The 16,547-nt window shown below is 35.8% G+C and overlaps 1 protein-coding gene across 2 annotated transcripts in view; it reads right to left on the bottom strand.

Moving 5' to 3' along the window:
* Window positions 1–16,547, bottom strand: part of LOC127639262 (scm-like with four MBT domains protein 2) — a 60,056-nt gene that overhangs the window by 20,988 nt on the left and 22,521 nt on the right. For both annotated transcript variants that reach the window (XM_052121179.1, XM_052121180.1), the window contains 2 exons: window positions 2,086–2,174; window positions 1,415–1,658 (listed from right to left, as the gene is read on the bottom strand). In XM_052121179.1, coding sequence (XP_051977139.1) covers window positions 1,415–1,658; window positions 2,086–2,174 — 333 coding nt within the window. The remainder of the gene's footprint in view (window positions 1–1,414; window positions 1,659–2,085; window positions 2,175–16,547) is intronic.

The raw sequence follows: 16,547 nt of genomic DNA, 5'->3' as shown, positions 1-16,547 counted from the left end.
ACCCATCCTCAAACATTCATCCATTTATCCTCCCACAAAAAACCATTCATCCACACATCCATCCATTTATTCCAACATGATCTAACAGGGAATCAGCTTGTTGGTTCAGAATTTTTATGCATACAAAATAGTGCCACCATGTGGTGATATGTTCTTGCCCCAGAAATTGTTTAAATAAAGTTCGCCCATGCACTCAAACAAAAAGTTTTGAAATTTTTTTTAAGATTTACACATTTCAATTTCATAACAAATTTCAACCAAATAGAATAGGGTTAGAATAAAACTCTTTTATTAATTTCATTTTGATATTGGGAAGTTGATATAAAAATGCAATGCCTACATCTTAAAAATAGGCTAAAATATTTTTTGAGTGTGTGTTGTACTTGCGCTGTGCATCACACACAAGGGTTCAACTGTAGTTCTAGCTTTGGCCACTGGGGGCAGTTCGTAAAATTAGAAAATATACAGATTTTAGCAGACAAAAAAAGACTTCCTGTTACCAATTTCCCATGAGATCATTCTGATGTATTTATTCAACCATCCCATCCATGCATCCATCAAGCCAACTGACAGTTTATGCATGTTAATCCATGCTTCCATATGATTTTTCTACATCCATACATAGCATATCGAATGTTTAAGTCTTCTGTTATTGACATCTGCTTACAGTATAAATGACCCAACTATAAAAAAAATTAAAAATAAATTACGTCTGTCTTACATTATGCTGTGATAAATTATAGATAGATTCATACTTCTCCTGAAAAGAGATATAGAATCTGCATTTCTAGAGAATTTCAGAATAACTAATTGGCTCATGCACACACACACAAACACACACACACACATGCTTGTACAAATCGCCTTGTCTGCTCTTAAGCTTCAGCCTTGTCTGGATGGTTTTTGATCAATGTAATGTAAGGACATGTATGTAATGCTAAACAAACAAAAACCCTTCACGCAACAAAAATCATGCTAATTAGTCATCTATCATTTGATCCAAAATTCCAGTGCAATTAATGTATCACATTACAAAAGCATCCACTGGTTTGAATGAAGAGCATGGCTGCACAAGTTTTTGAATTTGTTTGCAGGGTTTCATTTAGGGAAATGTGGATTCAGATTCATGACAATTGGCATGTGGGAGTCAGATTGGTTGTACAGAACTTGGCAACTGTGTAATGGAAACAATTTTTTACGGTAGTCCATTTGAATACTGGAGGAGAAACCTCATGGAAAAATAGGATAGTGAAAAAGTCTTACAGCCAGGTTTAAAGTCATTAGTCATTCCTTTGAATTCCATGGAAAAAAGTTTAGTTCAAAAGTCAGTGTGCAAAAAACAAAAAAACACCTTATTTTGACCATACAGTCACTGATTCACTGATAGAGATCAATCACAGGCTAATTATCTCACCTGTTGGTGGTTCCATTGATAAATGATTTTCTTTTGCCCAACCCAGAGGGCGGAGCCTGGTGTCAAGGTAAAACATCCAGAAGTAGTAGGCGGGGTCATTTAAGCCAACATAGCTGAGACACAAGCGTCCACCAACGTTACGCTGGACCCGAGCAGCCCAGTACATGCTGGGTTCAAAGGCATCACGCACCTCCAAAACACAACCTACCTCGATCAGATCCACTGTGTTTTTCCCTCGTAATGGCTGAGAAGAAAAAAGGAAGAGAGATACAGAGAAATGTAATACTCTTAATTTTAGGTTTATCATTAGCATTGAAAGCTTAATTCTATTGCTGTTTTCAAGTCCTCCTGACAAGTGAGTAAGTGAACTCATGAGTTCTGAAGTTGTAATTACGATGTGAAATGTGTCAGTTAATGTTGCAAACTAAGCATTTAGCATAATAACAGTTAGCATTAGCATTATCATGCATTTCTATGGCTAGCAAGCTAATCAATTGTCCAACCAAGCTAATGTTAGCCAAATACTTCAGATAGCTAATTACAGTATATGAAAACTTTAAAGTTATTGCTATATATGGTAAATATATACAGAAAATATCTTGTTTAATAATTTTGAGATGGTCTGAAGGCAGAAACAGTGTAAACAAAATACATATAGAACTCATACTCACCCCTTCAAGCAGGTTTGCTGGTGCCGTCCGTGAACCTGTGAGCTCTTTGATAAGAAACTCTGTCCAGTCGCTGTACTTCTCTTTGATGACTGAAAAAGATCAAGAAAGAGAGGGTATAATGAATTTCACACGATATACATTTAAATACACAGGCTTTCACACTTTTGTGACTGTAACTACTGCATTAGCTTGATGTTTGAGAGTATCTAACATTAGGGGTGTGACGATCCTCTCTGACAACGATTTGATTCAGATTCTGTCAGGGTTCAGGGAAGGAATGGCAGTGGCAGGCGATGGGCTGCTATGTCTGGAAGCACTGGTGGCGGCCGGGTATTGGCCTCCATGGCCGGAAGTGCTGGCAGAGGCAGGGGAATGGCCTTCATGGCCGGGAATGCTGGCAGCGGCAGGGGATCAGCCTCCGTGGCCTGCAGCGCTGGCAGCTACAGGGGTTTGGCCTCCATGGTCGGGAGCGCTGCAGTGGGCTCGGGAGCAGGGGCCCTTCTCCTGGGAGACGGCTGCGGGAACAGCCGCCACCTCCTGGAGGCAAGGAGAGTCGAGGATCTGCAGCGCTTTAACCCAACATCCATCCATTCATTTTATCTTAAATAGGTTTGCGGGGTGAACAAGTCTACATAAACTTTCTTTGTTTCTAAGTGCTGTTTCTTTTCCTTTAATTTCTCGTGCTCCGCTCCGTGTCTGTTGTGAGAAGGTTCGTGCAATATGATAATCGAGTCTTAAATTTCGCAATCGATGTATCAAAATTTCTTTAATAGATCGATGCACTGCAATGCATCGATGCATTTTTACACCCCTATCTAGCATGCAAGCAATTGACAAGACAAGTGTTTTTGGGTATGTATGTAGATGAGTATGCAGCTGTTACAGGAATTCCCAAAGACCAACACACACAAAAATACAGTACAAATACAGTGAGATCAAACAGTTTGAGAACACTAATGAAAATGCATCTTTTTTGTATTTTCTTTTACTGAATACAATTTTTTGATAATTTCTTAGAATTTGGTATGTTTGCTTTAATGACAGCATGCACTAGAGTTAACATCGTCAACGTCGCAAACTTACATTTGATTAATGACCTAGAAGAAGCACAGAATTTTACCAATATTTCTTTGCTTTTGATTTTAATTTTATATATATATATATATATATATATATATATATATATATATATATATATATATATATATATATATATATATATATATATATATTTTCCCAGGTTTCAAAAATAATAATAATAAAAAAGATTTTTTTTGTGGTCTCATATTTTTAGACCCCACTCTACATTCATATTACAAATGTCAGTACACACAATTGCAACTCTAACATCTGCTGCTTTCACTGTTTAATAGATACATAGTTTAATGCACTTCCTCTCTCAAACATCTTTCTGCATCCTGTCCCATGGTGTCAGCCACATAAATATTCATATGTGCATAATGAATGCATATTACGTCATGCAAGCAAGTCATTTAGTAATTTGTTGCATGTCAGTGTCTAAAACTGTAAAATGATTAAATATATGAAAATAATGGTAACACTACATTAATATTCCCTTTGTTATGTATTATAAGGTGTTCATTAATGACTAATGAGTAATTTACAAATGCATTATGAATCATTGATATTCAGTTATAACAACATGAATAAGTAGACTTTCATGCAACACTTGCCAAATGGTGAGCATTTTAACTTAAGTACATGTTATAAATGCTAGGTAAATTCAAATTCAATTACTAATATTTATTTAATCAATTAAATTAATAATAACTTATCCATACATAATCAAAAAATGCAAAATGCCTTTATTTGTGATTTAAGTCACAATAGAGCAAAAATCGACTATTATAGTAAGATTAAAAGGAGGGATAACGTAATTTTGCTGCAGTCTGCTTTATGGTTATATTCATGACTCACTTGGATTGTCACTTTGCTGGTCACATTGATGTCAAAAATATTGTAACTTAAAGTCCTCTGTAAAAACAATTTTCAGGTCTTTATGCTTATTCACAGCATATATCAAACAATAAATCCTGATTGACATTAAAACACACTGAACTTTATATATTGCCAACTCCTTAATTAAAGCTTCACATGTGTCTGATTTTTCATAGGTTGCTAGTGTTGAATAAGTGTTATTAATCATTTATAACATATGAGGTAAAATGGCTCACTATTTGGCAAGTATTGCATGAAATTCACCCTTATTATGCATATTGTTATAACCACATATTAATGATTTATTGTGCATTTGCAAATGAATTATTAGTCATAATTGAACTCTTTTGAGTCAATAACAGATGAAACATTAATGAAATGTGTGACCAAAATAACATGAGATCTTTTTAAAGGGATAGTTCACCCAAAAATGAAAATTCTTCCATCGTTACTCACCCTCGTGCCATTCCAGATGTGTATGACTTTCTTTCTTCTGCAGAACACAAAGGAAGATTTTAAGAAGAATATTTCAGCTCTGTAGGTCAGAACTGTGAATGGTGGGCAGAAACTTGAAGCTCCAAAAATCACATAAAGGCAATAAGACATAAGACTCCAGTGTTTAGATCCATTTCTTAAATAGTAATATGATAGGTGTGAGTGAGAAACAGCTCAATATTTAAATCCCTTTTTACTATAAATCTCCATTTTCACTTTCTTCATCACCATCTACTGGTTGTGCCTGGTCAAAGGTAGAGATTTAAGGTAAAAAATGACTTAAAAATGTATCAGTTTCTCACCCACGCCTATCACCGCTTCAGAAGACATGGATTAAACCACTGAAGTCTTTTGGTGTCTTTATGCCATTTTTTGCGCTACAAAGGTTTGGTCACCATTCACTTGCATTGTATGGACCTACAGGGCAGACATATTCTTCTAAATATCTTCATTTGTGTTCTGCAGAAGAAAGAAAGTCATGGGATGGCTCAAGGATGAGTAAACGATGAGAGAATTTTCATTGCTGGGTGATCTAGTCCTTTAATACCCCAATAGGCTCACATGTGTCTCCTCTAGAATTTCCAAAAAGATTGTTTCAAATTTCTCATCAAATTCTCACAAGACCGAAATATCTGTGCTGTGCTATTCACGTTAATTTATCCAGATTTGTATTTATTTGTATTTCTTCTAAGGATTTGTAGGAGAAATGCTGTATCTGATATAAAGTTTACACTTAAATGAAACATAACTGAGATCTTGAAATCTCCTGAGCTCTGAAAGAACAACCTCTGAGCAATTAAAGTTTCCATTGGAAGGCATAATCCTATTCTACATTCTGTGTAATTGTACATGGGAGCTCCACAGAGAAAACTGCTAGTTAGTTACAAAAAGTGTTACAGCAGAGCAACCGAACACATGAATCATGGCAGGTTGTGCATTGCTAGTGCAAAATGATCATTTGCATCAGCAGATTTCCTTTACTGTTCCACAGAAGAAGTCATATGGGTTTGGACTTGAGAACTTGAGCGTGAGGATTTTTGAGTGAACTATCCCTTTAAATTGCAGTTGTTGACTTGGCTTAACTCTTAAGAGCCAAAAACTGTGTCTCTGTTCTGTTACATCACGACTGCTTCACTCAGTAACACATGATACCACTCACGAGGGTGTGATCTCTCGCTGATGGAACATTGGAGTAAACAAAGACACAGAGAGAGAGAGAGAGAGAGAGAGAGAGAGAGAGAGAGAGAGAGAGAGAGAGAGAGAGAGACTGGGGGTAGGGCTGATGATTGGATTTTCTTTAAAACCCAAAGTAAAACAAGACGTGAAGTTTTCAGCACATTACTGTAATGATGCCTTTTAAATATTAATACGCAACAGTGAGACTTGTATTGTACCTTGTCTAAAAGCCAGACTAAATGAAATGATCAGTTTTATAAATCATAATTGGCTGTAAAGTATTATTCTAAATATATAGACATATTTTGGACATTCTTGACTGAAATATTTCTCACATTATTAAAAAAACTGTTTGATCTAAAGACTTGTGCTTCTTTGCCAGTTCAGATTCCATTTTAATAAACAATTATATATTATGAACAATTATTAGATATACATTTTATGTATTTAATTATTTTATATGTAAATACAATTTATTTATTTATCTCTTCATTTATTTATCATTTAAATGTATTTATTGATCTATCCCTTTGTTTATTTATTTAGGCCTATTTATTTGCATGTTTGTTTGTTTGTTTGTTTATTAAAAGTATTTTATTTTTTTATTCACTGTTATTCTAAAATGGAAAAGTAATAAGAATGTATGAGGAGGTGTGTTCAAACTTTTGACTAATTGTGAGACAGACACAATTCAGTGCTTATTCAGGGAAAGACTAAGTTTTCTCTTTCTTATATTTCATCTATAAACACAAGAATTATTAGTAGAACAAAGTCTCAACAAATATTTTTTTTATCAAACATTCTGTTGCTAAATCTAAAAAAATAAAACACTTACATAGGATATTCCTATTTATTTTCAGAAGTGTAATATGCAAGATTCATCTCTGAAAACAAGTCTGAATATCTTGCAGTTTTGCTTTTCAAGTAAAAGTTTCTTGTATTATGATCTTAAAGGAATATTCCAGGTTCAGTACAAATTAAGCTCAATCAACAGCATTTGTGGCATAATGTTGATTATCTCAAAAACATTATTTTGACTCATCCTCCTTTTCTTTAATAAAAGCAAAAATGGAGGTAACAGTGAGGCACTTACAATGGAAGTGGATGGGGCCAATTTTTGGAGGGTTTAAAGGTAAAAATGTGAAGCTTATAATTGTATAAAAGCACTGACATTAATTCTTCTGTTAAAAGAATGAATTATTTGAGCTGTAAATTTGTTTAAATTGTAATTTTTTCAGTCACTTTAGGGTTTTATGGTTTGTTGACATTACATCGTCATGGCAATAAACTTGTAAAATTGGTTATAACTTTACACAGAAAAGGTTAGTCAGTAATATTATCACACTAAAATCATGTTAACACACATGTTTTTCATGTCTTGTGGCAAAACTTTTGATAATGTGAGTATTTTAATGTTTACAGATCGACCCCCATTCACTTCCATTGTAAGTGCCTCACTGTCACCCAAATCTAAAGAAATGGGGCTAGTCAAAATTAATGTTTGTAGTAATCAACAATATCCCACGAATGCTGTCAATGAGCTTAACTTGTATTGAACTCAGAATATTCCTTTAAGGTATTTTTAAAAGGACAAAGATTGAAATAGGATTTTACAGTGTCTTTCATGGGTTTTCTGTCTTGTAATGCACTTCTTTTTTTTGCAATAGCTAAATTATGTTTCATGTCTGTATCAATACTTTCCCAGATGATTCTCCTAATCTACAATAAACACAGATAAGTCAGTAAGAGTGTAGAGGAATACAGTTAATTGTGGATGGTATATGATAGCTCAGATAAATTGATCTTAAAGAATTATTCATCGTTCATACTGAAACATGTACATTTGATTGTAGACTTTGGTATCTTGGCAAATCTGAGCACAGTTTGGGACATTGTTGAGAGAAGTTAGTTTACTTCAAACCATTGTGACGTTGCTTTTGCTTGCACAAACTAGTTCTGATCAAATAAATAATTGCACAGTTTATATGAACGCAAAGAGACACATCAGCCACTCTTGTTTCCTCTCGCATTGGGGAGTCTCTATGCAAAAATTCATTATGCAAAAGCAAATTTGCATATCTTCGAACAACTCTTTTGTAAACAGAGGGGCCAGATTTAAAGGGCTTCTCTGACTCATGTAACAAAGCAATTATTCAAGAGAGGGCAGGGAACAAAACGGCATGATAAGGGGAGAGAAGTGATGCAGTATACTAACTCTCTGGTACAGTAGAAACCATAACATCCTGTTTTCTTGCCAACAACTACATCCAGGATACTATTTTTAACTGCCAAAAGGTCATGCTTAATCTGGTTAACTAAGGGGACTTTTTGTGGTTCATGTTTTCAGACTGATTTCCAAACCACCAAAACATCATAAGTGACAATTTGTATTCTTAAGTATTTTTAAATAGAAATGGGCATTATTTGATTTATATTATATATATATATATATGCATGTTTTATTTTTGTATTTATTTGTTTGTTTATTTGTTTAGTAGGATAACAACATTATGTGATAAAGTGATTATTCAGAGGTAATTTATAGCATATTGCAGAAATGCTGTTTTCAAACAGGTTTCCCCAAACACTCCCACTATATGTCTTCAGTTGGCAGTGCTGGACAGTAATGGATTACATGTAATCTGTATTAAGTAATTACATTACAAAAATCAAGCACTTGTAATTGGATTGTTTTACATTTTATAACGTGTGTAATAAGATTATTGTTACTTTTTAACGGATTACATGATCAGATTCTTAATTATTACAAATTAGCAAGTCAATAACGTAGTGTGTAATTTACTGATCATGATTCTAAATTAATTATACAAGCATGTTATCATTTTCTTCTATCTTGGGTAACATAGTGTTAATTATTTATGACCTTATGTGAACCTTTGTTTTGCTCAGCAACTGACAAATAGTTTTCATTTGATTTTACATTACTAATGTTTAATGAAAGGGGTGTTTATTGGTACTTCAAGGGATAGTTCACCCAAAAATAAAAGAATATCTCTGTAGGTCTATACAATGCAAGTGAATGGGTACCAACATTTTTAAGCTCCCAAGAGCACATAAATGCAGCATAAAAGTAATCCATCCGACACCAGTGTTTAAGTCCATATCTTCAGAAGCGATATGATAGGTGTGGGTGGGTAATTTTTTTAGATAAATTGTCCTCCCTGAACAGTAGGTGGTGATATGCATGAAGAATGCGAATCTCCAAAAACACAAGAAGAAGAATGTGAAAGTATGAGTGGAGATTTATAGTAAAAATTGGACTGCTTCTCACTAAAACATATCATATCACATCTGAAGACATGGATGTAACAACAAAGAGTCGGATGGATTACTTTTATGATGCCTTTATATACTTTTTGGACCTTCAGATTTCTGGTCACCATTCACTTGCACTGTGAGGACCAACAGAGCTGAAATATTCTTCTAAAAGAAAGAAACTCATATACATCTGGGAGTAAATGTTGAGAGAATTTTCATTTTTGAGTGAACTTTCCTTTCATTCATTTAAAAACAGAATGATTAGGTTATTATAAAAAATATACAATAAACACCCCAAAAGTAACCAGTTTACTTAAAAATGTCATCTAAAATTAGGGCTGTTGATTTAACATATTAATCCAGTACAATTAATGTTATTAAAAAAAATAATATATATAATTTATAATATTATAATAAAATAACATATTACTTTTTTTTACATAATTAATCATGTCCCCAGACCGTTAAGGAATACTTTTAACATAGGAGCAATTCAAGCTTGAAGTACCACCTGTTTTCTACGGGGGGCAATAAGCAAAACTCCAGCTGTATAGGCAACGTGCATTTTATACGGAGAACAAACCACACATTCCCACAGCAGACACCACAAGATAAGGACTCGTGTTCAAACACAGCTAGATGGAGGGATCTCAAGACATGTTTTTCTAAGTTTCAAACTACGTTTATCTTGACACAGCGACCTAAAAACTGTATGTTTATGATGCGACTCAACTAATGTGTGAGAAATCTCAATCTCAATAGCTAAATAGATTGCTGTGAGCTGTAGGTCAATGATAGGATTATGTTCAATAGTATGGAAATAAACAATATATTGTATTCTAAAGCCAATATTTCAATGCTTTACCCGTCTGCCACAATAATGTAATGCATTTTAATTATTATTTTATATAATATATACTGTATATTTTATTTATTATGATTTAAATACAGTGCATCTGGAAAGTATTCACAGCGCTTCACTTTTTTCACATTTTGTTGTTACAGCCTTATTCCAAAATTTATTAAATTCATTATTTTCCTCAAAATTCTTCAAACAATAATGACAACGTGTCAGAAGTTTGTTTGAAATCTTAAAAAACGAAAAGAAAAAAACACAAATTCCCATGTACATAAGTATTCACAGCCTTTGCTCAATATTTTGTTGAAGCACTTTTGGCACCAATTACAGCCTCAAGTCTTTTTGTGTATGATGCTACAAGCTTGGCACACCTATTTTTGGGCAGTTTCTCCCATTCGTCTTTGCAGGACCTCTCAAGCATCAGTGCACAGCCGTTTTCAGATCTCTCCAGAGATGTTCAATAGGGTTCAAGTCTGGGCTCTGGCTGGGTCACTCAAGGACATTCACAGAGTTGTTCCGTAGCCACTCCTTTGTTATCTTGGCTGTGTGCTTAGGGTTGTTGTCCTGTTGGAAGATGAACCTTTGCCCCAGTTTGAGGTCCACAGCGCTCTGGAGCAGGTTTTCATGAAGGATGTCTCCTGTACATTGCTGCATTCATCTTTCCCTCGATCCTGATTAGTCTCCCAGTTCCTGCCGCTGAAAAACATCCCCACAGCATGATGCTGCCACCACCATGCTTCACTGTAGGGATGGTATTGGCCAAATGATGAGCGATGCCTGGTGTCCTCCAGACATGATGCTTGCCATTCAGGCCAAAGAGTTCAATCTTTGTTTCATCAGACCAGAGAATTTTGTTTCTCATGGTCTGAGAGTCCTGCAGGTGCCTTTTGGCAAACTCCAGGCGGGCTGTCATGTGCCTTTTACTGAGGAGTGGCTTCCGTCTGGCCACTCTACCATACAGGCCTGATTGGTGGAGTGCTGCAGAGATGGTTGTTCTTCTGGAAGGTTCTCCTCTCTCCACAGAGAAATGCTGGAGCTCTGTCAGAGTGACCATCGGTTCTTGGTCACCTCCCTGACTATGGCCCTTCTCCCCCGATTGCTCAGTTTGGCCGGCCGGCCAGCTCTAGGAAGAGTCCTTGTGGTTCCAAACTTCTTCCATTTATGTGCTCATTAGGACCTTCAATACTGCAGATATTATTCTGTACCCTTCCCCAGATCTGTGCCTCGATACAATCCTGTCTCGGAGGTCTACAGACAATTCCTTGGACTTCATGGCTTGGTTTGTGCTCTGACATACACTGTTAACTGTGCGACCTTATATAGACAGGTGTGTGCCTTTCCAAATCATATTCAATCAACTGAATTTACCACAGTTGGACTCCAATGAAGTTGTAGAATCATCTCAAGGATGATCAGTGGAAACAGGAAGAACCTGAGCTCAATTTTGAGTGTCATGGCAAAGGCTGTGAATACTTCTATTCATATATTAATATATCTATTTATATTATTTAATCATTATATATTAAATTATTGTTATTTAAGGGACTTTTTCAGCAAATATTTATCATATACCATTAATTGCGATTATTTCGATTAATTAATCGGCATACCATCTAATTAATTTGATTAAACTTTTTAGTGTCTGACAGCCCCGTCTAAAATATGATGTACTGGTTGCAATCCAAGTTGTGTCATTAGTAATTAACACCAGATTACATTTCAGAAGTAATCTACCTAGTACTACTGGTCAGATAATCCCACCCCAAACTCACGCTTTTGGTTGAGCCAGTGTTTTAATGACAGACTGATCTGAATCTCCAAACTAAATCTTTAATTGCACCACAAAGACACTTTTTTTTTTTTTTTTACATTTTGCATTGGAATGAAATTACAAAATTGCTTAATAGTTGCCTGTATATATTCATCTGTAATAAAGTATTTTAACACCTTTAAAGAGTGTTTTCTACCTGATTTCATCCTTAAAACCTGCTTTTGTTGGTATAATATAACCGTCGGGTTGATTCAATCATTACATTATAGCACAATATTTAGATAAAGCAGTTTTAAAGACTTGATAAATATATGAAAAAAATATATATTGAGAAAAATGTACTTAAAGATGCAACACCCAAATTGGAATTTGAACTCCCAAATAAGCAACATTACATTTGAACACTGGAATTAAACTATTTATATTTACAGGTGAAACTCGAAAAATTAGAATATGGTGCAAAAGTTCATTAATTTCAGTAATTCAACTTAAAAGGTGAAACTAATATATTATATAGACTCATTACAAGCAAAGTAAGATATTTCAAGCCTTTATTTGATATAATTTTGATGATTATGGCTTACAGCTTATGAAAACCCCAAATTCAGAATCTCAGAAAATTAGAATATTGTGAAAAGGTTCAGTATTGTAGGCTCAAAGTGTCACACTCTAATCAGCTAAACACCTGCAAAGGGTTCCTGAGCCTTTAAATGGTCTCTCAGTCTGGTTCAGTTGAATTCACAATCATGGGGAAGACTGCTGACCTGACAGTTGTGCAGAAAAACCATCATTGACACCCTCCACAAGGAGGGAAAGCCTCAAAAGGTAATTGCAAAAGAAGTTGGATGTTCTCAAAGTGCTGTATCAAAGCACATTAATAGAAAGTTAAGTGGAAGGGAAAAGTGTGGAAGAAAAAGGTGCACAAGCAGCAGGGATGACCGTAGCCTGGAGAGGATTGTCAGGAAAAGGCCATTCAAATGTGTGGGGAGCTTCACAAGGAGTGGACTGAGGCTGGAGTTACTGCATCAAGAGCCACCACACACAGACGGGTCCTGGACATGGGCTTCAAATGTCAAACGTCTTACCTGGGCTAAAGAAAAAAAGAACTGGTCTGTTGCTCACTGGTCCAAAGTCCTCTTTTCTGATGAGAGCAAATTTTGCATCTCATTTGGAAACCAAGGTCCCAGAGTCAGGAGGAAGAATGGAGAGGCACACAATCCAAGATGCTTGAAGTCCAGTGTGAAGTTTCCACAGTCTGTGTTGGTTTGGGGAGCCATGTCATCAGCTGGTGTTGGTCCACTGTGCTTTATTAAGTCCAGAGTCAACGCAGCCGTCTACCGGGACAATTTAGAGCACTTCATGCTTCCTTCAGCAGACAAGCTTTATGGAGATGCTGACTTCATTTTTCAGCAGGACTTGGCACCTGCCCACACTGCCAAAAGTACCAAAACCTGGTTCAATGACCATGGTATTACTGTGCTTGATTGGCCAGCAAACTCGCCTGACCTGAACCCCATAGAGAATCTATGGGGCATTGCCAAGAGAAAGATGAGAGACATGAGACCAAACAATGCAGAAGAGCTGAAGGCCGCTATTGAAGCATCTTGGTCTTCCATAACACCTCAGCAGTGCCACAGGCTGATAGCATCCATGCCACGCCGCATTGAGGCAGTAATTAATGCAAAAGGGGCCCAAACCAAATACTGAGTACATATGCATGATTATACTTTTCAGAGGGCCGACATTTCTGTATTTAAAATCCTTTTTTTTTATTGATTTCATGTAATATTCTAATTTTCTGAGATTCTGAATTTGGGGTTTTCATAAGCTGTAAGCCATAATCATAAAAATTATATCAAATAAAGGCTTGAAATATCTTACTTTGCTTGTAATGAGTCTATATAATATATTAGTTTCACCTTTTAAGTTGAACTACTGAAATTAATGAACTTTTGCACTAATTTTTCGAGTTTCACCTGTATATTCTGTATAACATAAAAAATACACTTCTTCATTAGAACTGAACTACATTCACACAGAAGCAGTAATTTTGCCATTGGAAAAAGTGACCTTGCACTTGATTTGACAAGCAAATGAGACTGAACTCATAAATTCAAGATCTGTCAAACCACACGAATGAATCAAAGACCACATATTCTTTGTATAATGATATTATTATGAAATAATGTAAAGCACCACAGTAAAGCCTACATTTAAGTTCAAATAATCAAACATGGTGAGAATGTGACTCACACTAATATAATTCAGCCCAAATAGCATCAATGATAAGAATGTTTGATTGTGTGTGAAAGAGTGCTTGTGGCAGAACGCCACTGTGTCCCAGCATGTAATCTCTGCAGCACGAGTTTCTACGCTAATCGCTTAAGTACCGCTAGAATGGGAGTGTGCAGCCGTTGCCATGCCAACAACCCCCCAGTGTCTAAGCACTCTGCTCAGGCCATGTGTTCGACACTTCTTCAGTGGAACGGGATTGTTTCATCAAATTAGCTCATGACAATAAAATGCAACACATATTTACGCGATTAACCTTGTTCATGTGGGTTTGTAAGGGTGTGTTTTTAGCAACTAAACCTGAATGAATTAATGAAGGAAACAATTCCAAAAAGTATAATCTTTTAGAATCACAGTAAATGGGGATTAGTGTGCAGGGTGAAGCTATCATTTTACTTTTAGAAATTTCTGGGCAGTTAGTCAAATTAACTCTGAATCAGTCAGAGCGGCTTCTGAATTAACATCTGCTCACGCACAGATCCACAACACATTAATTCAGTAAACAACATCATATACGTACAGACACACATTGAGAACATAGACTTAGTAAATGATACTCAGTGTTTAATATATATATATATATATTTTTTTTTTTTTTTTTTCTTTTTCTTTTTTCTTTTTTTAAGTGTACAGAGGTTCTCTATACTGCCTTACAAAACAAAAAGTCAGTAACTGCATTTTTGGTCAAAAATGAGTTATTATCATTTTCATGACATTCAAGGCATCCTTTGTTATGTGACAAAACATCTTATCTCAAATGTGTGTCGTTTTGGAGAAAAATGGTAGTTGTTTGTACAGTAACTGCAAAAAGCACTAGTGAAACAAACCAAGAGTACAGTAACATCCATTACTGTATTCTTGTTATGTTTTACCTAACAAAAAATAACCGTGTTGCTGCGCAGTGAAGTTACTGTTTCCATGGTGAACACACACAGCTGACTTCGCGGCATCCTCACGGGACGGTTTTAACATTTGCGATTTCACACTTCTAACTTCACACAAATTTTGTTTGAGATGGCACAAAGCCGGGGAAAGAAGATGGTCGAAATGGCATTGAAAAGAAAATACCAGCAGAATGGTAAGTAACAGTGACAGATTAAACATTTAGAGGCTAGGCTATCACAATATAAACACCTGTCAGCCAACAGGGCGGGACTTCCTCTCAGAGGTCCATTCAGATAGCATTATGCTAATTGACAGGCTGATGTTTTAAATAGCTTTGCTTACCTGCCCCTGATCCTCCCTGCTCCTAGCTGTAACTTTATCCTCTGTAACTTCACATCATCGCCGATGCCATGTCATCATTTTGTTGTTCATGTCACAAAGTTATAATCCAACCAGCGGTGGAAAAATATTCAATAACTAGAAAAGCATGTGGTCCTATTCAAAATAAATTTTCCCAATTTGGGCCTTGACACAGCTTAGCAATGTGAGACTTTAAGCAGCCGTTTCAGCATCAGAACAGCTTCTGGGTGGAAAATATTGACCTAAAATGGTCAAATTAGTTTGGGTTTGGTATATCCATGTTCAGGAAAACAAATGGTTCCAATTATTTCAAATACAGTGTATAACACACCCAGAGCCCAAGTTGTGGCAAAATAGTTTTTGGAGAATCTGTAGTTACCGCCTTTTTCCTTGGTATGGTGCCACGTTTTTGGTAAGTAATACAAAGCAAGAATACAGTAACAGCAAAATAGGGGTAAAATATCAAATTAAATATGAGGATTGATATGTACAAAGAATAAGCTAATATAAAGTAACAAAACAGACACATGTCCAATAATCTACCTACAACTACTTAGGCTGGATGACAGGATAACTTTAAAGTCATTTTTCTCAGTTCTGCACTCTGCGTAGTTACTGCCTTTTTGCTTTGTAGGGCAGTATAAACATGCATGGAGCTGCAGGAGTGCAACTGATGGCACAAGCAAGACAGACAGATGTTTTTTGTTTTAAGCAGCATTCTGAATAAATTCTATAGACTCTTGTGTGTGTAAATCCCAGCAGATCAACAGTTACAGAAATACTTAAACCAGCCCATCTGGCACCAGCAATCATCCATGTGATTTTCTAATCAGCCAATCGTGTGGCAGCAGTACAGTGCATAAAATCATGCAGATACGGGTCAGGAGCTTCAGTTAATGTTCACATCAACCATCAGAATGGGGAAAAAATGTGATCTCAGTGATTTGGACTGTGGCATTATTGTTGGTGCCAGATAGGCTGGTTTGAGTATTTCTGTAACTACTGATCTCCTGAGATTTTCACACACAACAGTCTCTAGAATTTACTCAGAATGCTGCCATAAACAAAAAACATCCAGTGAGCGGCAGTTCTGTGGACAGATATGCCTTGTTCATGAGAGAGGTCAACAGAGAATGACCAGACTGGTTCAAACTGGACAAAGTCTACAGTAACTCAGATAACCGCTCTGTACAATTGTAGTGAGAAGAATATTCTGAATGCTATTCTGAGATGAGAGTTGGTGCTGTTTTGGCATCACGAAGGGGACCTACACAATATTAGGCAGGTGGTTTTAATGTTGTGGCTGATGTATATATATATATATATATATATATATATATATATATATATATATATATATATATATATATACACTACCGGTCATAA

This window comes from Xyrauchen texanus, chromosome 47, assembly GCF_025860055.1.
Source record: "Xyrauchen texanus isolate HMW12.3.18 chromosome 47, RBS_HiC_50CHRs, whole genome shotgun sequence".
Taxonomy (NCBI): Eukaryota; Metazoa; Chordata; class Actinopteri; order Cypriniformes; family Catostomidae; genus Xyrauchen; species Xyrauchen texanus.
Note: the sequence above shows the minus strand (reverse complement) of the source record. Positions and strands in the feature narration are given on the sequence as shown.